Source organism: Cataglyphis hispanica, chromosome 26, assembly GCF_021464435.1.
Source record: "Cataglyphis hispanica isolate Lineage 1 chromosome 26, ULB_Chis1_1.0, whole genome shotgun sequence".
Lineage (NCBI taxonomy): Eukaryota > Metazoa > Arthropoda > Insecta > Hymenoptera > Formicidae > Cataglyphis > Cataglyphis hispanica.
In genome coordinates this window covers 67,422-88,892 of record NC_065979.1, presented here as the reverse complement: position 1 = coordinate 88,892, position 21,471 = coordinate 67,422, and the positions used below count along the sequence as shown (strand labels likewise).

At 29.3% G+C, this 21,471-nt stretch overlaps 7 protein-coding genes across 11 annotated transcripts in view; 5 read left to right on the top strand and 2 right to left on the bottom strand.

Moving 5' to 3' along the window:
- On the top strand, positions 1–977 carry LOC126858618 (probable protein BRICK1-B). Of its 2 annotated transcripts, XM_050609102.1 has the most exons (4): positions 1–139; positions 233–416; positions 575–657; positions 812–977. In XM_050609102.1, exons 2-4 carry the CDS (start codon positions 296–298, stop codon positions 836–838), a joined length of 231 nt encoding a protein of 76 aa, XP_050465059.1. In that variant the 5' UTR covers positions 1–139; positions 233–295; the 3' UTR covers positions 839–977. The 2 variants fall into 2 exon arrangements, with proteins under 2 accessions (XP_050465059.1, XP_050465060.1); XM_050609103.1 differs by lacking the exon at positions 1–139 and having other exon boundaries at positions 146–416.
- On the bottom strand, positions 864–2,217 carry LOC126858610 (uncharacterized). Its single transcript, XM_050609093.1, has 3 exons — positions 1,954–2,217; positions 1,349–1,645; positions 864–1,263 (listed from the first exon to the last, which is right to left on the bottom strand). Exons 2-3 carry the CDS (start codon positions 1,635–1,637, stop codon positions 1,043–1,045), a joined length of 510 nt encoding a protein of 169 aa, XP_050465050.1. The 5' UTR covers positions 1,638–1,645; positions 1,954–2,217; the 3' UTR covers positions 864–1,042.
- Positions 2,218–2,568: 351 nt separating this feature from the next.
- LOC126858617 (uncharacterized) lies at positions 2,569–3,388 on the top strand. The gene is made up of 3 exons (XM_050609101.1): positions 2,569–2,729; positions 2,847–2,964; positions 3,059–3,388. The coding sequence occupies exons 1-3, from the start codon at positions 2,694–2,696 to the stop codon at positions 3,202–3,204; spliced, it is 300 nt and encodes a 99-aa protein (XP_050465058.1). The 5' UTR covers positions 2,569–2,693; the 3' UTR covers positions 3,205–3,388.
- A 131-nt stretch (positions 3,389–3,519) lies between these two features.
- Positions 3,520–12,022, top strand: LOC126858589 (farnesyl pyrophosphate synthase). Of its 3 annotated transcripts, none has more exons than XM_050609050.1 (7): positions 3,520–4,311; positions 9,553–9,709; positions 10,060–10,200; positions 10,741–10,944; positions 11,041–11,205; positions 11,292–11,504; positions 11,574–12,022. In XM_050609050.1, the coding sequence occupies exons 1-7, from the start codon at positions 4,181–4,183 to the stop codon at positions 11,772–11,774; spliced, it is 1,212 nt and encodes a 403-aa protein (XP_050465007.1). In that variant the 5' UTR covers positions 3,520–4,180; the 3' UTR covers positions 11,775–12,022. The 3 variants fall into 3 exon arrangements, with proteins under 3 accessions (XP_050465007.1, XP_050465009.1, XP_050465010.1); XM_050609052.1 differs by lacking the exon at positions 3,520–4,311 and adding an exon at positions 5,843–5,964; XM_050609053.1 differs by lacking the exon at positions 3,520–4,311 and adding an exon at positions 9,338–9,410.
- A 150-nt stretch (positions 12,023–12,172) lies between these two features.
- On the bottom strand, positions 12,173–14,200 carry LOC126858593 (probable RNA-binding protein CG14230). The gene is made up of 7 exons (XM_050609058.1): positions 14,113–14,200; positions 13,858–13,995; positions 13,542–13,724; positions 13,235–13,431; positions 12,903–13,162; positions 12,469–12,702; positions 12,173–12,400 (listed from the first exon to the last, which is right to left on the bottom strand). Exons 2-7 carry the CDS (start codon positions 13,963–13,965, stop codon positions 12,243–12,245), a joined length of 1,140 nt encoding a protein of 379 aa, XP_050465015.1. The 5' UTR covers positions 13,966–13,995; positions 14,113–14,200; the 3' UTR covers positions 12,173–12,242.
- Positions 14,201–14,649: 449 nt separating this feature from the next.
- On the top strand, positions 14,650–16,419 carry LOC126858613 (mediator of RNA polymerase II transcription subunit 10). Its single transcript, XM_050609095.1, has 3 exons — positions 14,650–14,808; positions 15,073–15,156; positions 16,029–16,419. The coding sequence occupies exons 1-3, from the start codon at positions 14,687–14,689 to the stop codon at positions 16,216–16,218; spliced, it is 396 nt and encodes a 131-aa protein (XP_050465052.1). The 5' UTR covers positions 14,650–14,686; the 3' UTR covers positions 16,219–16,419.
- Positions 16,420–18,291: 1,872 nt separating this feature from the next.
- Positions 18,292–21,471, top strand: part of LOC126858570 (adenylate cyclase type 2) — a 36,312-nt gene continuing 33,132 nt past the window's right edge. For both annotated transcript variants that reach the window (XM_050609009.1, XM_050609008.1), the window contains exon 1: positions 18,292–19,039. In XM_050609009.1, coding sequence (XP_050464966.1) covers positions 19,027–19,039 — 13 coding nt within the window. In that variant the 5' untranslated portion in view covers positions 18,292–19,026. The remainder of the gene's footprint in view (positions 19,040–21,471) is intronic.

Here is a 21,471-nt window from a genome sequence, read left to right as displayed (position 1 = left end):
TATCTCATTGCTGCCAATATTGGCAGTTTCTCGGGACATACATAGAAAGTTATTTTTTGACAGTGGTAGTCCTGAATTCTTTTCATTTTCGCCGCACAAAAAAGCTCCAAGTTTTCCTAAAGTCTATGCAGTATTCAAGGTTAGGTCATAACTATCAATCCGCAATTTTCAACACATTTCAAACAATATGATAAAATTGAGAAAATATATTATTCTCTCTTGACGTGATTAGATCAACAATTTATTAAAAGGAAACTTGGAAGGCGCGTATCGCGCGTGACATTACGCGGTGAGAATGGCAGCCATACATCGGGAAGCGATACAAAAGCAAATTCAACAGGACTGGGCTAATCGTGAATACATAGAAGTTATCACTGGCAGTATCAAAAAAATTACGGATTTTCTTAATTCTTTCGGTAATTTGTCGCAGTCTAAGTTTCTATTCTCGCTAGCGAAACTATTATATATGTATATATATATATATATGCATATCTTATCGCTCTCAGAGCGATTACTTACTTGTTACATTCGAAAATATTATTATATTACATATTCAATATCTTTTTTTTTTTAGATATGTCTTGTAGATCAAGAATAGCAGTCCTCAATGAAAAGCTGACGACTCTTGAACGAAGAATTGAATATCTAGAGGCATGCGTAAGTGATTTCGAATTTACATTGAAATTGAAGAAGTAATTGTTTTATTAATTGCACACACAAAGTATTTTAAAATTTTTTAAACATTAAATGACATTATTAATATAGTATTTTTTAATATTACTATGTTAATAGTTATATAATTATTTAACAGGTCACAAAAGGTGAAACACTGACATGATTTCTCTACATAATGCTTGAATATATCCTTTTGCAATTCTTTTTATTTATTGTACTAGAATCTGAATAAATACAGGATGAAAATAAAAGATACATCTTATGTATCTTTTTATATCATCAATTATATGTGTATAGTATAACATATCGCCATTTAATTTTATGCAGCACTAATTCTTTTCTTTTTTTTTATATATACAAAAGATCATTACTCCCAGGGCCTACGTCCCCTAGGATCCTTGACAATAGTAAAATCATAGGGGAAAGTAGTGTGTTGAGTTAATAATTCAGCGTCTAGTGGAAAAGGTTTCCAATTAATCAAATCACCATGTTTCTTAATAATGGAACACGCAATTAATGCAACGGCGAAGCTATGAGTGAGCACACCGTTTCTCTGCCAATGATAGAAGACTCCACTTGTAGCTAATGCTGTAGCAAATAAATAACAAAATTTGATAACTATTCATAACTATCCCTAAAAAGAAAAAAACTAACATCTAATATTTATACATACAAGCTAGAACATAATTGGCGTAGCCGTCTTTTCCTCTAATTTTTGTCACTGTATATGCCACAGAGGCAAAAGTGGCACACATGGCAGTAATAGGTACCACCCAATAAGACATTGTATTTAATGCTTCCCAAAAGGTGTATGATTGCGATACTAGTATACAATCATATGCGCCAATGAAAAAGCTACCACCAAATCCATATTTACTCAGCCCGAGCACTTTTTCAAACGGCTGTTTGCCTTCAGGCGCATTGCTGTATCTCCAATTGTTTATTAGATATGGTAATAACATAGTTGAGGCTAAAATACAATTGCATTATAAATGAATATTATATAACAATAATAAAAAGTTCTTGTAAATATTCACGTCTCCTCTATGTATTACTGTATTTTGGCATTCGCTAACAAATTATTAAAAGTAAAGATTGTGGTTCATCAGTCATATGAGCTACACACATACATATATCTATATGATGTGTGTGTGTGTGTGTGTGTATATGTATATATTAATTGATTGAATTCTGACCCTAAGCAAAGTAAAAAACGATACGTAGCAACTTGAAGCCAAAAATATAATATGGTATCAATAATTACATATCCATACGCACCGCGAATCGTATGTCAAATCTCACAACTTAATTCGCCATAAACAGATAGCGATAGGATAGGTCTCAGGTTATGTCACTCCGAAAATAAAAAATACAATGTGCAATGCACGATACACGAGATACGAACACCTCTCACAAGATTCACGTACGGAAATTATTGTAAATTGTTCACACTATATTACGTAATGCCGACTACTCATTCAAGTTTTCTCCTCGAAGAAATCGACCAATCTATGGTTGCGTTCCGTGCATGTTCAATGCATGAAACGGAACGCATCCTATATCTTCGTGGTTGCATTCGAACTACGATATAAAATAAAATAGCATTTGATTGACCAATAAGAAGCAAAGATTTCTTTGTCCTGATTGGCCAATCAAACGGTACTCTATTCAACAAGTATATTTTTGAACGTAACCATACATAACCTTACCCTTCTGTCTCCTACTTTTTTTTTAAATTATAAGAAAAGAAAATAATAAATAAAGTTGGAATTTTGTAGAATTCTAATATTTGAAGTTTTATATTGTAAATTGTGAGCGCTATCCTTATTAAATTATATTTTTTTGATCAAAACTCCCTTCACTTTTTGCATGTTTGCCAACTGTGAAACTTTAGATATTTCATATCAGCGATCGGGTGACCGGGAGAGGACGGAGGAGGGTGAGTTGGGGTCAAAAAGATATCAAGATTTTTCGCTCATTATAATTACTAAGTTGTTGCAATTTACAATTATCGCAAAATGTTGCATGTAATAGCGAGACGAGTACCTTTACAGGTGTGTATTAAAAACAGCTGACAATGAATTACATTTTGTTAGAACTGTTTAATTTATTCAAAAGTCTGTAACCTCTCTGTTTATATAAGCTTCAAACATGCAAATTGTTACTTTCAGAGAATAACAATTATTCCTTTACGAACGTACAGTGCAGAGGCTACGAGTACTAATCAATCTACCGTGACTACTAATGTGTTAGGTCTCAGTGAAAATGTCGTCAAAGTACCAAACACACGTAAGATCAAAAATCGTTATCTCTCACAATATATTTGGGTGTGCTATATAATCATATTAAAAAATTTAACCTTTGCAAACTTAAATTTACATAGCTGTAGGACCTGGTGCCTCCAAAAATAAGGAATACAAAAATCCTGAATATTTTTGTTACCATGTGGACTCATTCGGAGAAGCTGAAGTAGAATTAGCAAAATACAGATTACCAGTACCATCTAATAAGAAACCTTTCCATAGGTAAATAAATCAAGAGAAAAAAAAAACATTTACATGTAGCGAAATAAAAATAATTATATGAAATAATGAAATTAGGAAAAAAATAGGATATAAAATGAGATGTGGTAATGATGGACAGATGTATTGTATTCAAAATTATATTATTATAAAGAAAAAGAGAAAAATAGATTTAATATATTATTCATCTATATGATTTACCTATTTTTTTTGTTTATTCCTGTTAAATTTCTTTTTTTAGAAAAAAAATTTTGTTTAAACATTATTAAGAGTACATATAATACCTATTACAAGATATATAGAAAGAGTTGGAAAAGGGGATACTTTTTCTCTATGCAGAATTTTTAATGCGGATTAATCCTTTCGTAAATGGTTTTAATACGAACATCTTGGCGAGAGTTAACTGGTTGAGTATCACTGATTTATTTACGTAAGATTACGAACTCGTCCGAAGCATGCAATCGGACTCGGCCGAAGCATCTGTCTGCGGTCCCTCCTTATCGTTAATCTCAGCTAACAGTTTCACGTAGAAATGCGCCGTCCATATAAGATTTTTTGGTCCATGGTATAATGAGCAATGCATATACAGATACCGGTGTCACGTAGCGACGTAGTGATATCGCCAGGCGATATAAAGCACCAGAGTTTTGCGTTTGTGTCGCGCGAGAGCGACGTGACGTTATTCACGCGACTACATCCGGAGTCGAAGTTCAACGACGGTAATCTTTCAATCATTGGCGTCAATTGCTACTCTGCTATTTCCTGTCCCTTTTATTTCTCCGTTTTTTCTTCGATACATAACACCGTTAACAAGTTAACGGCGCGCTGCGAGTGCTCGGTGCAGTTCGTACGTGTTCGTCCGTGTCTGCTGCGTGTTCATTTAACTTTCCCGGATCTCGGGATCTCGGGCGTGTTCGACTCGTCACGACTTGACTCCTGGACCTCGCGTTTGAGAATATATATGCTTCGAGAGTGCTCCGAACATGTCATCTGTCGCGAGGAATCGCTTTTTATCGGCACTTGGCGTCGCACAACGTCTCATCACAGCTGAACGCGCGCACGTCGCGTTGCGCGCGTGCTCCTCTGTTCATCGCAACAAAACAATGTATCGCAGGTGAGTTTCTGAATTGCGCGTTAAAACTCTCTGAAATTAAGCGCTGAGAAAAGAAAGCTGAAAAAATTTTTTGATAAAGAAAATTTGTATTATTGTAAAAATTCTAGAGACTAGTTAATAATAACTCGTTGTGCAAACAATGTTTTATCAATAATTTTTCCTTATTGTGTAGTCATTTAAAATTTATTAAGCAAATTATTAGGCTTATATTGAATTAATATTGCCAAGCGTACAATACTCAATGAAATCTCAATAACATCACACGATTATTAAGATGGCATAATTGTAAAGTGGTTTTTTCTTTTATTCTTTCCTTCTTTCTTGCTTTTATTTTTTTCCGCTATTTAGGGCCACTTCGACCAAACTCCGATCAATTTAATCGTTGATTAATTTACGACTAACAAAAATTTTTTAACAATATAATTCTGGTATATAATATAATACACACACACACACAAATTTAAAAATTCTGCTTTTGGCCATCCTGTAAATGTGTAAATTAATCAATGATTAAATTAACTGAAGTTTGATAGTAATTTTTAATATATATACGTATACTATACGTCTATGTATATCTGAAAAATATACTTGCATGAGAGAACATTATATGAACAACTTTGAAAATCGCTGAGAGCTCAGAATAAACAGTTGTGCTATTGATCCTTTGTTTATTTTTCACAACACATATATCTCGAATACCAATATGATCAACGAAGTTTAACGGAAAACATTTTTAAGTGATTTATGCAGATCAATAAAGAAAGTAATTTATTCCAAGAAATTCCATTAGAATTCGAAATTTCACTGTATATATCGACATATAATATTCTCGAGAAGACCAAACTAAAAGAATCTCTTAAATTTAATATAAATAAGCGTATGACACTCACATTAATAAGCGTCTAAATTTAATTACATTCGACTTAATTTTAATAAACAGCTTTTTTATACTATTGGAAGTATATTTTAATAGTTTCTTAAAACAGTAATCCGATATCTAAAATAACTAAACATTTTCATTCGAGTGCTTATTAAATTAGTGCTTATTATTAGTACATTATTGATTGTCAATTATATAAATAATTCAGAAAATATGCCAAACTGTCAGATAGAATTCTGAATCACGAACGGTTTATTTAAACACAATATGCCTAATCGAAAATATAAGTAATATGCTAAATATACGAAAAGCGCTGAATCATAAAAAAACTTTGTATATATTGATGAAGATAATAAATCTTTGTTTTATTTGTGTTTTGCGTTGTTTGTGTGTGTGTGTGTGTGTGTGTGTGTGTGTGTGTGTGTGTGTGTGTGTGTGTGTGTGTGTGTGTGTGTGCATATGTATGTACATACATATTCAATTTTTCATGGATGTAAAGCGAGGAGCACACACTTTTGCATAAGCGTATAATCATAAACATAAAGAAATTGATTGGTCCACAAATATACGCATAAGGAAATGAACCAATCAATTTCCTTATGCTTATAGTTATGCGCTTATGCAAAAGTGTGTGCTCCCCGTTTAAAATTTAAAACTGTAAAACTTCATAGCTCGTGGCTAGTAGCTCGTGGCTAGTAGTTCGTGGCTAGTAGCTCGTGGCTAGTAGCTCGTGGCTCGTAGTTCGTGGATCATAGCAACGATAACGATAACACGTATGTTTTAAAATACCTGACTTATTTTACGATATATCCCTTGTGAGGCTCGTCAAAACCAGCAAGCAACATTCGACATATCAAAATATACTTTGTCAGATTGATGATAAGACTGTGTGCTAGTGCTACTCGAAATATTCTTCGTTATTTCTCTTTTTTCCCAGACGCGACATATATAGAGTATATAAAATAAAATGTCCCGAAATTAAATGTCAAAACTTCTGGAGGGAGATTGAAATTAAGAAAGAAAGAATTTCTTTAGAAATTTACTCGTTTTGCTTCTTTTGAAAAAATCGCAAAAAGAAACTACAAAATTTTTATTAGAAGATTTAAAACAACACTAAAATTATTAGGTTTATAGAAAAGTATCATGAGAAAAAGTTGTAGAGCATGGAATTAAGAAAAGAGAATGAATTAAAATCTTTCTGAAGTAAAATTAGAGGATTGTAAAGAAATACGCAATAACGCGAGATTATTTGTATACGTGTGTGTGTGTGTGTGTGTGTGTGTTCTATATTGTTACTAAATATTTATTATCTAAATGAGTGCAAAAAATGAGAGCTTTTTTCGTTTCAATTAACTTATTTATTTAAACCTATTTATTTATATTATTCCTTTCTTAATGACAGCAAAAATGTTAATATAGAGTAACTGTATAATTGTTAATTTATTGTTATATTATAAACTAAATATTATTAAGTAATTAGGATACAATCATCTTGCGTTGTCATGTAATTTACAATTCTCTAATTTTACTTCAAGAGAATTTTAATTTACTCCCCTTTCTTAAATGCTTTACAACTTTTATCTCATAATACTTTTTGATAAACCTAATTTTAATGTCATTTTAACTTTTTTGGTGAAATTTTTTTGTTTTTCTACGATTTTCTTCAAAACGAAACAAAAACGAACAAATCTCTAAAGGGCTTTTTTTCTTAGTTCATCAATACGCTCATCATACGCTCCCGATATTTAATTTTGGGACACACTGTATAATCCCCTTTTATGTATTATAATTATGTTATCAGATAGAATATTTATAACTACCGATAAATGATTTTTAACATATCGCATTCCACGCGATACATTTTTATTAAAATGGAAACTATTGTTTCAGGAAAAAAATTTACGACATTTTGCCTCTAACGTTGTGATTTAACAGCTACAATAAAGCTATTTAATAGTTTACAATAAAGAAATCACGATCTTCAAATGGCACACGTAGATTTTTAAAAATATATTTGCTGCTTATAATTTGTATTATTCAAAAAATAAGATTAATATTAGCATCAGACCATACATCTTCCAATGAAGTGTCTTTAAATCTCAAACTTCTCAAAAAGGATATAAATAGAAACCGATTGCGGATACAAATTCGGTTCAAGTATATGATTTGAGAATTAATTTTCCAAAATAGGAATAAAAAAATTTATTCTTATCCCTATAAATGAAATTAAGATTTTACTTACCTATAAAATTTTGATACGCAGTATAATCTCAAGATATTTTAAGTTGTAAAAAATGCTGGGTCACATTTTTTTTTCAAAGAAACATGGAGTTTTTGGTGCGCATTCGAAAATATACACGATGCTTATTCCATTTTGCAAAAAAATTACAAGTAGAAGATAAATTTGATAAATCGTTAATGCAAATGAGTTCGATAATTACTTGCGCATACGAACGTACGACGCAATTTTTTGCGCTTATCAGCTGACGGAAAACAGCATGCTCATGCGAATAAAGTCATTTAATTTTATTTTCAACGCAGTTGCATTATTGCAGGGAAATCATATAAATAGCATCTTTCCTTAATAATGCAACATATCGTTTTTTATTTCAAATTATTTGTGTCAAATTATTTGTGAGAATAATCAAAACTAAAACAGATTTTCGTAAAAAAAAAAAAAACGAGAATATTTCAGAGATTTATATTATATCGAAGATAGGTTCCATAGTGTGTCTTCAACAAGATTTCAATCAATCTCGTTTATCTGATGCTGAACTTTCATCTGTATTTATCGCTTTGATCATGATATTCATAAATTCCTGCTTACTTAAATCAGGAGCGCAACGTATTCGTGTTTGCGTGCCGCAGCTGATCGCGATCTTTATGGTCTCTTGGGCGCTTATTTCCTGTTCCGGTTGTTCATCTTCGCTTTGCTCGAGAAACTCGTCCGAGTTACTGCATCACATATTCAAAGCTAAACAAATCGCTATCTAATATAAATAATAAACATGCATAGAATATAAGTAGACTATTAAATGAGTATGTTAAACTTTTGCGATAAATTTATACGATAATTGTATTCATTTATACTATTCTGTTCAATACACGCACACATATACATACAATTTGAATTAATCTCACACAATTTTTAAAACAATTCATTTTTCTTGGTACAATGTTTTACAAATCGAGATTACGCAACATTAAATTGAATAATCGCGGTAATATTTTAACTTTTAAAAATGCGTTTTATATTACATATATATAAGTTTGTCATTTTATGTAATCCATTTGACATTAATATATTGAATGACATTAATATAATGAATGACATTAATATATTGAGTGACATTAATGTATTCAATCTTGAAGACATTAATGTCACTCAATATATTAATGTCATTCATTATATTAATGTCATTCAATATATTAATGTCAAATGGATTACATAAAATGACAAACTTATATATATGTAATATAAAACGCATTTTTAAAAGTTAAAATATTACCGCGATTATTCAATTAACGCAATGTCACATTTTTCATATATTTAAATTATGCGATGATACCGTCACTTTTATGCCAAAACCATGAATGTGCAATGTTCTTTGCCACAATCACCAATGCATAATATTTAAGTATCAACACATACTACTAATTTAACATAATGTAAATATTATAAGTAGTATTTGAATTAATTATAAGAATTACAAGGACAAAACAAGAATCTGATTTTTCGGAACAAATTAATAATTTAAATTTTCAAATTGCAATAACTCAGAACTATAAAATTGAACATTCGCGGTACTGGCATAAGAGCGACGATATATGTACCTCTTTAACATTTGCGTCAATATATTTGCACGAGCTCTGCTATGTTTGATGTATATTTGAAATATATAAATTGAGTTATAATGCGTGGGGTTAAAACCATGACATTTATACGACAATCATGCAAATTCAATGCGCAGACTCGCAATTTGTTAATCATTCATAAGCTGCGTTCAGCAGAAAAAGCAGCTTTGCTACTATTGTAAAATTCTTTAATATACATACATGTATATTAAAAAAAAAAAGATGTTTTGTTATTCTAATGTACGGATATGTATATACCGAAGAGAAGAGGAACGTTATCTCCAGTTTCGAGTCTTTTTGAGTTCTGATAAGGTTGAAGTTCAATAAAATATAAGACGCAAAAGTTACAAAATTCTTTTTATAGGTGGTTTTCTTTTCATTATTTTTTTTTATTAAATTCTTTTTCTGGCGTATAATTTATCGCGACATTTTATTTACTCGCATGTGATAATATCATTATTATTGCCTGCTATGTTTCAATTACGAAGATTTTTTAATTTTTTTAGAACAATGGATTCTACAGTACAAATGGCTCATTATGCGACAAAACCGATATTTACAAATAAGGACGAAACTCGCGAATTAATGGCCATATGGCCAGATATTGTTCGTGATATTACGGATTCCATAGAAATCCCAGAAGTTTCCAAATGGATGGCAAAAGTAAGTATGTATAATATATACACATGCATACATACATGTGTGTGTGTGCGTGTGTGTGTGTGTGTATCGTATATGATGTATATATAATATAAAATTTCAAAATTATAAATATTTTTAATAAGGCTCTATTCTAATAATAAAGTATATAAGTTTATCAAAACGAGTTAATATGAAAATTTAAGAATATTTAAAAGAGAAATGTAATAAGCGAAATCAATAAGATTGTATATAAAAAATTAAAAAATTGTTTCACTAACATTTAAGAAACTATAATGTTAAGACTAGATACAAAGCAACAAGCCATAAATTCAAATAAATATGCAGATTAATATATTTTTATTATTGTTTAGGTATTGCAGTATAATGTTCCAGGAGGAAAAAAGAATCGCAGTTTAGCATTAATTTATGCCTATAAATTACTGGCAACTAATGATCAACTTACGAAAGACAACATCCGCCTAGCACGAATTCTAGCATGGTGTGTGGAATTGGTGCGTAACTTTGTTTTCATTTATGTGATACTGATATATATATATATATATATATATATATATATATATATGTATGTATGTATGTATATGTATATACATACATACACATACACATATATCTCGCGTGAAATAATTTAACTTCAAAATTAAGATGAGATATGAAAATACTTGTAAAAGCAGAAGATATATAAAAAATATTACAATTCATTTACTTAAAAAAAGTCCATTAAAAATATATATGGGGGAACGGGATTCACATCTGCTTTATAAGATTAGTCTTAGTAGTGCAAAAAAGTATTTTTAAAAATATAATATTTGTATGTGCAAGTTTTTTTTTCATCAAGCCTATAATTGACAATGTTTAAATTATTCAATTATTTTTTATTTATGACTTGTACCTAAATTGTAATCTATTAATCTAGAATATATTATTAGATAATTTAAAATTAAAAACGTGAATATATATATATATATATATATATATATATATATATATATATATATTATATTGCTATATATAATAATAAATATTCATTGCAGGTGCAAGCCTATTTTCTTTTGCTCGATGATATCCAGGATCGATCGGCATTTCGTCGAAATCAACCATGTTGGTATCGTCATAATGATATAGGTTTAGCGGCAGTTAATGATGCTACATTGTTAGAGAGTGCTATATATTTTCTAATTAAAAAACACTTAAAAGGAAAAGAATGCTATGTTGATATATTTGAAATATTTCATGACGTAAGTGAAAATGTCTTTTTTTATCATATATTAAAAATGCGTTTACCTTTTTCTTTTCTTTTTAATCATACATTTATATTTATAAAAATTCGGCAGATTACACAAATGACTGCATGGGGCCAGTCTTTAGATTTACTTTCGACTAATTTTGGTAAAAAGCCGGATCTGGATCTATTTACAATGGATCGATACAATTCCATTGTCAAGTTTAAATGTTCATATTATACATTCATTTTGCCAGTAACCGTAGCAATGCATTTTGTAAGTGTATTTGAGTTTCTCTATGCACAAAGATTTTATTTTGTACTCTTTAATGATAATAATGTTCTATGCGCAACATTATGTAGGCTGGAATAAAAGATCCAGAAATGTTGAGACAAACGAAAACGATTTTGTTCGAAATGGGACACTTCTTCCAAGTCCAAGACGATTATCTGGGTTGCTATGGGAAATCCGAAGTCACTGGCAAGGATAATACTGACATACAAGAGGGAAAATGTACATGGTTGATTGTTGTGGCACTTCAACGTGCTACACCAGAGCAACGTAAAATTTTAAAAGTGAGTATTATTTCCTAAATTGTTTTATCAAATGTTGTTGCAGTAGTAATTCTCTTCTTTATTACATAGGAATGTTATGGAATATCAGATCCAGAGAAAGAGCAATGTGTGAAAAGATTTTACAATGATCTGGGTTTGCCAAACACTTATTCTATATATGAAGAAGAGACATATAATCTATTAAACACCCATATACAGCAAATATCACGTGGTTTACCACACGATCTTTTCTTGAAATTACTGGATAACATTCATCATAGGGTGTCATGAAAGTATCATTTGTACATTGAAGAAAGAAACTAAATGTGTATTCAGATTATAGAATTAAAGTCAATGAACAAGATGTGTCCTACTAATGTCTGAGAACATCTGTTTTACCTCTATTTTATTCGATATTCTAAATATATCTTTAAATATTATTCCTAAGTGAGAAACATTAGATTTTTTATAAAAACTTTATATACAATATTTTTTTAACTTCGATTAAAACGATAATAAAAAATTTTTGAGACATTTAATATCTCTCGTATTTCTTAATGGTTTCCTTCTAATATATAAAGTATGGTATACAAAGTATGTATACCATGATCTTTTTATTATAAAATATTCATTCTTTATAAAATAATCACTATATATATAAATTTGTTTTAAATATATCATCAACACACTTTATAATTATCGATCTAGAGTTTATTTCTACATGCTTTAATGTCAATACCAACAAAGAATGAAAAATTTTTATTTATGAAATCTTTTAATTTTTCTTTTTTTATTCCAAGGCTGATGTTTCCTTTCATTTGTACGAATTTTTGTACGTACAATCATTTTCAACTCGCGTCTCAAATTCTTAAATTCATTATTTGAGATAGCTTCTGTTTTGAAGAATTTTACAGCCTCTGAAAATGCATTTTTACATCATCTATAGCATAAATGATAATTTAATTGTGATTTTTCATATGCATACCATTAAATCGTATATCTTCATTATCAAAAAATAGAGTATCTTTATACTCTAACAAGATATTTGTACGAGTATTTTCTTCAATATTGTCAATCATCTGCTTATCTGTACCTAGTGCTGCATGTACATCATCATCAGATGAATCATATTTAAATGCATTAGTTGCATTAAAATTAAGTTTAAATGATTTAACTTTGTTATTTTCCACAATAGATGCACTATAATCCCCAGCATTTCCTGAAAATGTATATATTGAGATAAGAAACTATGAAACGGTGTAAAATAGTAAGATATATATATATATATATATATATATATATATATATATATATATGTGTGTGTGTGTGTGTGTGTGTGTGTGTGTGTATAGGCTAAAAAATGTATTTATATTGTTTTTTTGAATAAGTGCATCCTTTTCTTCTTAACCGTTCAATAACCTGCATCATTTTCTTCTTTCCTGTATGCTTTTAATAAACTGAATTCTCCTTTCTGTTTCAAACTTTCTGTCAAAGTGTCTGATACAGCATAATATATATCTTTTGATACTTCTGGTTCTAAAGGTGTAGGTTCTAGTTCTGATACAAATTGGTCACGTTTCTTCTTATTAGTTTTTTCTTTAATTTTTGACTGCATTGATTTCATTTCATACTCACAATGTCCATTTTCAGTTGGATCATATCGTATCATCAATTTCTTTCTATAAACATGTTATTATTATCTAATTAGATAATTATAAACAATTTGATTTTGCTAATCGAAAAATCCTTACTTAGTTGTTTTTAGTTCTTGATCTTTTACTGTAAGAGGTTCTCCTAAAATATTCTCTAAAATATCTAATTGTCGTTCCTTCTCCTTCTGCAAATCACATTCATTGATATCTTCAACAAGTTCAGTTTTTTCAGTCTCATGATCATCTTTCGCAAAACGATCATCTAAAGTAAATCGTGCATCATTGCCAAGAATAATCTGTAATAAATGCAAACTGTACTAGTATCTTTAATTTAAGAAAAATAATATATGTATAATAACATATTTAAGAGAAATAATATATATGTTGCAAGAGTTCAAGCACTAACTTGTTTATGTTTATTTTCCTTGATATTAAATTTATCTTTTTTCCATAGAGATTCTTCTTCATTATCTCTCTCATTATCACTATCATTATCAAATAAATCTCTTTTCTTTTTTTTTAGTTTGGGACTTTCCCATTCATCAATATCATTATCAAATATAATTTTTTTACATTTTGTAGTATTATCCTGCAAAAAAAAAAAATATATATATATATATATATATATATATATATACATATATATATAATTAAGAGTAAAACATATCAGAGTTCTTAAAGTGACATAATAGAGAATTACAATGAATAGATGATCTACTTACTACATTTCTTAATGCTTGCTGAATAAACTGGCCTTTCACCTTAAACGCCTGTTTCCTTTCCTTCAACGATTGCAAACGTTTTTTTTCAGATTCAGTAATCATGTTCATTTTTAAGATTTACAAAAAGAAATGATAAAGCTAGAAAATAAACATTTTTCACAATTTCACTAAAAATCACTAAAAATTAATAGATATGCGAGATACAGATTCACTCGTTGATATTGCCAGAGAAAATCTGAGAACCACGCGACTAACGGTAAAATCTGGCAGCTCTGCTGACACGTTCTATTTCATGTATTGAGCGCATAGATCGCCTGAAAATCTATAGTTCACTTAACATATATTATAGATTTTCCAAGCGATCTATGCGTGAAACGGAACGCAACTACGATCACGCCGTTAAAGCCGATCGCACACACTTTCCATAACCGTAATCATAACCATAATGTACGGATCGACCAATCGTATTGCTTAATTCGGTTGTCTATGGCAACACGATTGGTCGAATCCTTAGGCCATTGCACGTTAAAAAATTTTAGTCGTAAAGCCGTGAGTAAATCAACCAATCACTGTTCAAATATTCTTATTATGTTAGAATGTTTGATTGTGATTGGTCAATTTTCTTACGGCTTTATGATTACGACTAAAATTTTTTAACGTGCAATGGCCTTTACGGAAAGTGTGTGCAATCGGCTTAAGGATGCGTTCCGTTTCATGCATTGAGCGCATAGATCGCCTGAAAATCTATAGTTCACGTAACATATATTATAGATTTTCAAGCGATCTATGCGCTCTCTGCGTGGAACGCAACCTAAATAAGCGAACGAAAATGGCGTCCGCTTTGGAGAACTTGGAAGCTCAACTAGAACTTTTTATCGAGAATGTGCGACAAATACGTATTATAGTAAGTGATTTTCAACCTCAAGGACAAAATGTACTGAATCAAAAAATGTGAGTATTTATATAATGTGTATACCTTTGTATATTTGCATGTGACTGTTTTCATGTTAATCTCGCGCAGTATGTAACAGTAGTGATATCCATTTTTTTAATTACTATATATTATAATCCATACTTAGCGCTGAATATTATATTATATATTGTATTTATATTTATGTGATATTAAATTTTACCTAACATATTAACATTTTCTAAGTAATATGATATTAATCAAATGTATCACTCATCTCATTCATAAATTTTTTTTTCTTGTAGACAAGGTTTAGTTAATGGCTTACAAGAGATTGATAAGCTAAAATCTCAAGTGCAAGATGTCCATGTGCCATTGGAAGTATTTGAGTAAGTTTGACAATATCAGTGTTAAAATTAATATATACACGAGATTTAATCAAAAAATATTTAACCTTATTTTTTTTAACGTCAATCAACTGCAGCCTGGTAACAAGATTAGTGCAATCTTGGACTCTACTGCATATGCACAATTTTTTGGCAGATTGCGCAATTCTTCAATTGCTGCTATACAGCTATGATGGTTGCATGTCTTGTAGTCGGTGTCTGTTGCACTTCATGTTTTTAACTAAAATAATCAAAAATGTTCAGCAAAGAATCTGTATTAAATTTTGTCAAAAAATCGGTGAAATGCAATCAAAGACAATTGAAAAGATACAAAATTGAATGACAAAATTTATTGCAAGATATCGATTTTGTAATTCAAATTTAAAATTACAAAAATGAGCGAATTTACTAGAAAATTTATAATTTTATTTGTCTAAACTTAGTAAATTTGCTCATTTTAACTTTCACTCACTTGAATTACAGAATTGATACCTTGATTCTTTGCTGAACATGTTAGGTCATTTTAGCTGAAAAACATGATATGTGGTGAACATAAAATACAACTACAATTATCATGGTTGTTTAGCAGCGATTGAAAGTCTATATGATCTAGCAAGAAATCTTGCATATGCAGTAGGTTGCATGCCACTCTAAGTCCAAGGTTACATGCCGTCCTGTGTTGCAGCTAGTTGATGCAATAAAAATAAGATCAAATACTTTTTGATCAGACTTTATATATATATATACACACACACACACATATATATATATATATATACATACATACATACATACATACATACATACATACATATACATATATACATATGTATATTAAGCTAAATTTTACTATTATATAAAAATGCTTATTTTAGTTACATTGACCAAGGAAGAAATCCTCAGTTGTATACCAAAGACTGTATAGAGAAAGCTCTGACAAAGAATGAACAAGTGAAAGGAAAGATTGATGCTTATAGAAAATTCAAGGCAAATATGCTAGTGGAATTGAATCGAGTTTTTCCAAATGAATTGGCTAAGTACAGAGCAATACGCGGAGATGAATAAATCTAATTTTATGGATCATATTTTGACAACCAAAATGGTTCTTTATACACGCTGCCACAAATATAATTTGTTTTCTTGTAATTTTTTGTTTATTTAGAAAATGTGTTATCTAAATATATTCAATATTTTTTCCTTGTACATTATAGGTGTAAATATATAGCAGTATTTTTTAAAGATTAAATAAATTTATAAGCGATATAAGCGATGTTTTTTTTCTACATATCTTATAATAATCTTATAAAATATGATAACGATAATTAAATATATATATATATATATATATATGTATATATATGTATATATATATATATATATATATATATATATATATATATATACATGGTGTCCGGAAATTTTTGATACACCTGAAGTGTGAAAGTAAATTAAGTCAAACTGAAAAGAAAAATTTTGTACCATTTTTTTCTATAACGGTTAACAAAGGAATTATTATTGAGTCTAGTCAATCATCGCCGATCTTTAGCCAGATGCACGTCAGTGAGCCGCGCGTAACGTGCGAAAGCGCTATGCCGATACGGTGACATACCACTATTAGGTTCGCGGTTCATTGACATGCGTTCGATTAAGATCGGTGCTGATTGGTCAGACTTTACTTAATAATTTCTTTAATAAGTGTTATAGAAAAAAATGCTACAAGATTTTTCTTTTCAGTTTGACACTTAATCTACTTTCACACTTCAGATGTGTCAAAAATTTCCGGACACCATGTATGTATATATATATATTTATTTTTTTTTAATTGCGCGCATATCAAGTATAACTTGTATGGTTACCAATAATAAGATATATTATTTTATAATTAATATTATAATTTGATGGAATTGATATAATATACGTCAAGTATATGTTATAATGATTGCTGCATAAATTTTTCTTGCGTAATTCAAAATCGTGTAACTTTGATATGAAATGAAATTATCAATAATATCTGTGTTATTGTATATTTTTGTACATTGTATATTATTACTGTATATTTATAAAATATATTTTCATCAACGAAAAACAGCTGAGTGAATATTTGCTTTTAATTATTTATATTACATATATGTATATTACGAATAAAAACAATGTAATAATTTGGTAAACTAAAAAAAAAACGCTCTATCATAGTTTATGTATTGTTATAAGTGGAAATATTTATCAATTTTAATGATGAAATCGTTTTTTAGTTATGTATCATTAGAATGTTTTATGAAAAAGGCATTTTTTTCTCTTGTAACCTCTGCATCGATTTATAATTTGATTATAATTATCCAAGTAAGATAAATATATCAGTTGCAGATAAGTGTACGTTGTGAAGATAAGACAAAAGAATATACGTATACACGTATATTCTTCATTTTTCTTATCACGAGAATATACGCGTGATTCGTTCAATTCATTATTGTAGTTTATAGTATATATCAATGCATAATTAATAAAATTTTAAAAGTTTCTTCTACCCATGAGATAGATATAGCATTTAATTGACTAATCAAGATAAAAAAGCAAAGATTTTGTTGTTCTGATTAATCAATTAAACGCTATTTTAATCCTAAGTAGGATTTTTGAATGCATCCATAATATGGCTACAATTATCAGTACTTTATTTAAAATGTAGAGAAAATAAAAAAAGAGGATAAAGCGAACAATTTGTAAAAGTTGCGGTAAATTAATTTTATTTTTTCTTTTATTTATAAATAATTGCATTTCGTGTTTATATATTTCCTATTGATGTACATGAGATTTTTTTATATGAAATTGCGGTTAATAAAAAATTCTATAACATTATATATATATATATATATATATATATATATATATATATATAGAATTTTTTTTATTATAATATATAATATATGATTTAGTATACGATTTAATATACGATATACGGTACAATCGTATCTTACTAAAATTTTAATATATTAAAAAACTTATCTGCCGGACGATGATAATAAAACGTGCTCTCGCGACGATTTGGATTAAAGAGTTACCGAGACAGCGAGCTTACGGTGGAGTTAATACGAAGGGATTATAGCAAGCTCCACGACAATCTTGGCGTGGCAATGGCAATTCAGCCACCAGTTGCAAGCTTCGCGGCTGTGAAAACGGTTGGACGGAGAGAGTCTGTTCGAGATCAATCAAGTAGAGAGATCCTCGAAGAAAACTATTGCTTTTGAAAATAAAACACGTAAATAAATGAACTTTATAATTAAATTAAAAAAAAACATTTGATTTATCTCGTGTCGAAGAGTTAATTTGCGATCGATTGATCGATTTATCGTAAAGTTCAACCTTGCGATTCGCGAGAAAATTTTAATCATCGATGCGAGCTATATGGTTGTGATTTCTTTTTTTCCACGCTCTCTTCTCTAATTTTTCTAACAATTAAATTAATAAACAAGAAGCAGATTATATAGAACTAAAATAAAATCGCAAACGATTGTTTACTATGTCTTTGATGTCTTTGATCTACACACCTGACGTTGATGAAAGTTCGTAAATTTAAAATTTAATTGGATCCCTGGCCGAGTAAATATTTACACGCTTGTATTGATTTTTGCCGGCGATCTATTACGGATCCGATGTGCGCAAAAACGAATTAGCGCGAAATCGAGTTGCGCTTTTGGATGTGATAAATTTGACGGAGATCCAGAGTTTGCGGAAACACATGTCGTAACGGATAAGCATGTCGCGAAGAAAGTGAAGTGCATAAAAGAAGCAACTTCTCGCACCCGCCAATGATACTCGACTCGTAGGAGGAAGCCAATTTGGATCGAGGCCAAGTCTAAGAAAATCTCGCCTGCAAATATGGAGGAAGAAGGTAATGATAATTTCTATTACAAAGTATTTTAAAATATCGGCATTGAATCGTAAATAGTGTGATGATAACTTTTTTTTATTCTATATAATTATATATATCTCCTTTTTTCTCTCTCTTTTTTTCTCTAAGGATTTTAATTGCATATTGTTGAATCAGGACTATGGTAAATTTTAATTATTAAATAATTATTATTGTTAAAATTATAACACATATAATAGTTTTTTTGAAGATCTTCGGAAATGTTTATAATTTTATTTAATTAGAATTTTGATTAATAGTATTAAAGTTATAATTAATTATATTCTGTTAGATTTACATCGAATTATGATGTCATTATATATAAATGGCATACAATTGTGTAAATAATATATTAAATATTGAAGAGGTACATGTAAACTTAAATTTAAATTTAATTTAATATTTTAATATGTGTGAATATGTAACGCACTTTTAAAGAAATTTTCACTAATAAAAGCACAAAAGTGAAAAGTGACAACAATATATTATAGATAAACAACATTGCTATATTAAGTTTGAGTTTACATATGACATGTTTAAGAAAAATAGCTCGTTATTATTTAAATATTATTAAAAAAAGAGAAAAATGTATTATATGTATAATACATACAATTCATATAAAGAAATTGCAAACATTTACAAATTTTTAATTAACAATATGTAATATAAAAAAGTACTTTTATTAATAATATACTATTGCATTGTGATTATATAGAACACATAACTTCTTGTTTCACAAATAAAATTTGAAAGATAAATTTATCAAATAAAATATATTGTATATATTCAATGTAATGCTGTAATGTCGAAAAATAAGGAGTTTAATACATCATTTTTATGTAGACAAAAGCTTTCTGTTATTTAAAAAAATTACTCATTTTAATGCAATACATAAAAGAAAAAGCTTATTAAAACAATTGTATTGTTGAGAATTACGTAGAAATTGAAAGTCTCTACTTTAGAAGTATATTCTTTAGAAATTAATTTAATTCAGAAGATCGCAAAACTTGAAGATGCACAAACTGATATCAGAAATCATAGAATAGAGCTTTCATTTATATCAATGACGTATACAGTATAATGTATCAATGAGTTTGTATTGTTTATAATCGAACGATCGGATCAAAACCGTTTATTGAATTTATAAACTTTACTTGCATTTTGAGATATTAACTCTTTAAATTCAACGTGAAGTTTGGTAACACATAATTTTGTTACACACATGCATATATGCGCGCAAGTAAGTTTGTTTTAAGTACAGTAAAGCTTACATTTTATGTATAACCACAATAATCTCTAAATAATTTTGATTATAAACTATAACTGTGATGTCTCGAAACGTTAAGTCTTAAGAGAAATAGTGCAAAGACCGGCGGAGACATTGCTTACAAAACAAAATAAAACTTCACGCAAATTTATTTATAGCACTTATAATGTATATTTATAGTGCAGTATATCGCGTTGCGGCGTTATGAGAAACGGTAGTTTGTTACAGATACCTCGCAAAATATTTCCCGACAAAAGCGTTTCTCGCATGACTTTATGCGCGACCGCTCGGTTTCACATGCGAGATAGCGTTTAAGTTTGCCCGCGAATGTTTCTCCTCGCATTTTAATAAATATCTATTTGTTTTGTGAATATATGTACATATTCATAATACATCAGTATTATAATTGAGCGTCGTATAAACTGCAAGAAATGTGCAAAGAGAAACAGCAAAAAGAACTTGTTTAAATACGTCGCATTTAATTTTCTCGCGATGCTCTTTAATCCGACTATTTTTGCTTGTTTTTTCTATTTTTTCTTTTTTTTTTTGTTAACGAGTTACGAGATTTTTTTTACGAGAAATGAACGAGACGAAAGCATAAATTTCACGTATTTAAAGCGTATTCCTAACTACGAATGCTTTATCAATGTTGTCTCGCAATATGCAAAATTCGGTTTATCGTATTCTCTCTCTCTCTCTCTCTCTCTCTCTCCCTGCTTTCGTGTTTCATAATCACATCACTGCGTTGTATCGTTTTTCAAGTTTCATAATAGCAATTCTCAAAGAAACAAAGACCGCTTAGCTCACATTCTGCTCTCGCAAAGCTTGTCTTCCAGCATCTCTCAGCTGTTATATTGACATATGTCAGAGCTGTTAAAGTCAGCTGTTAAATGGCATATGTACCGGAAGAAAAATGTCACATTTTTGTTAACAAATTACTTTTTGCTTTTCAATTGTGAAAAATTTTTTATTATTTTTATTTGCTTTTCCGAAGCTTCATTAGTAGAAAGTTTATCATGCTCCACTTTTTGTTAAAAATGATTAAAGTACTAATCATCTATTCGTTACGATAAGAAAGAAAATTGACTTTACAATTATGAAATATATATACCAAGAGAAAAGAGTAGCACAAATAGATCATAAGTTT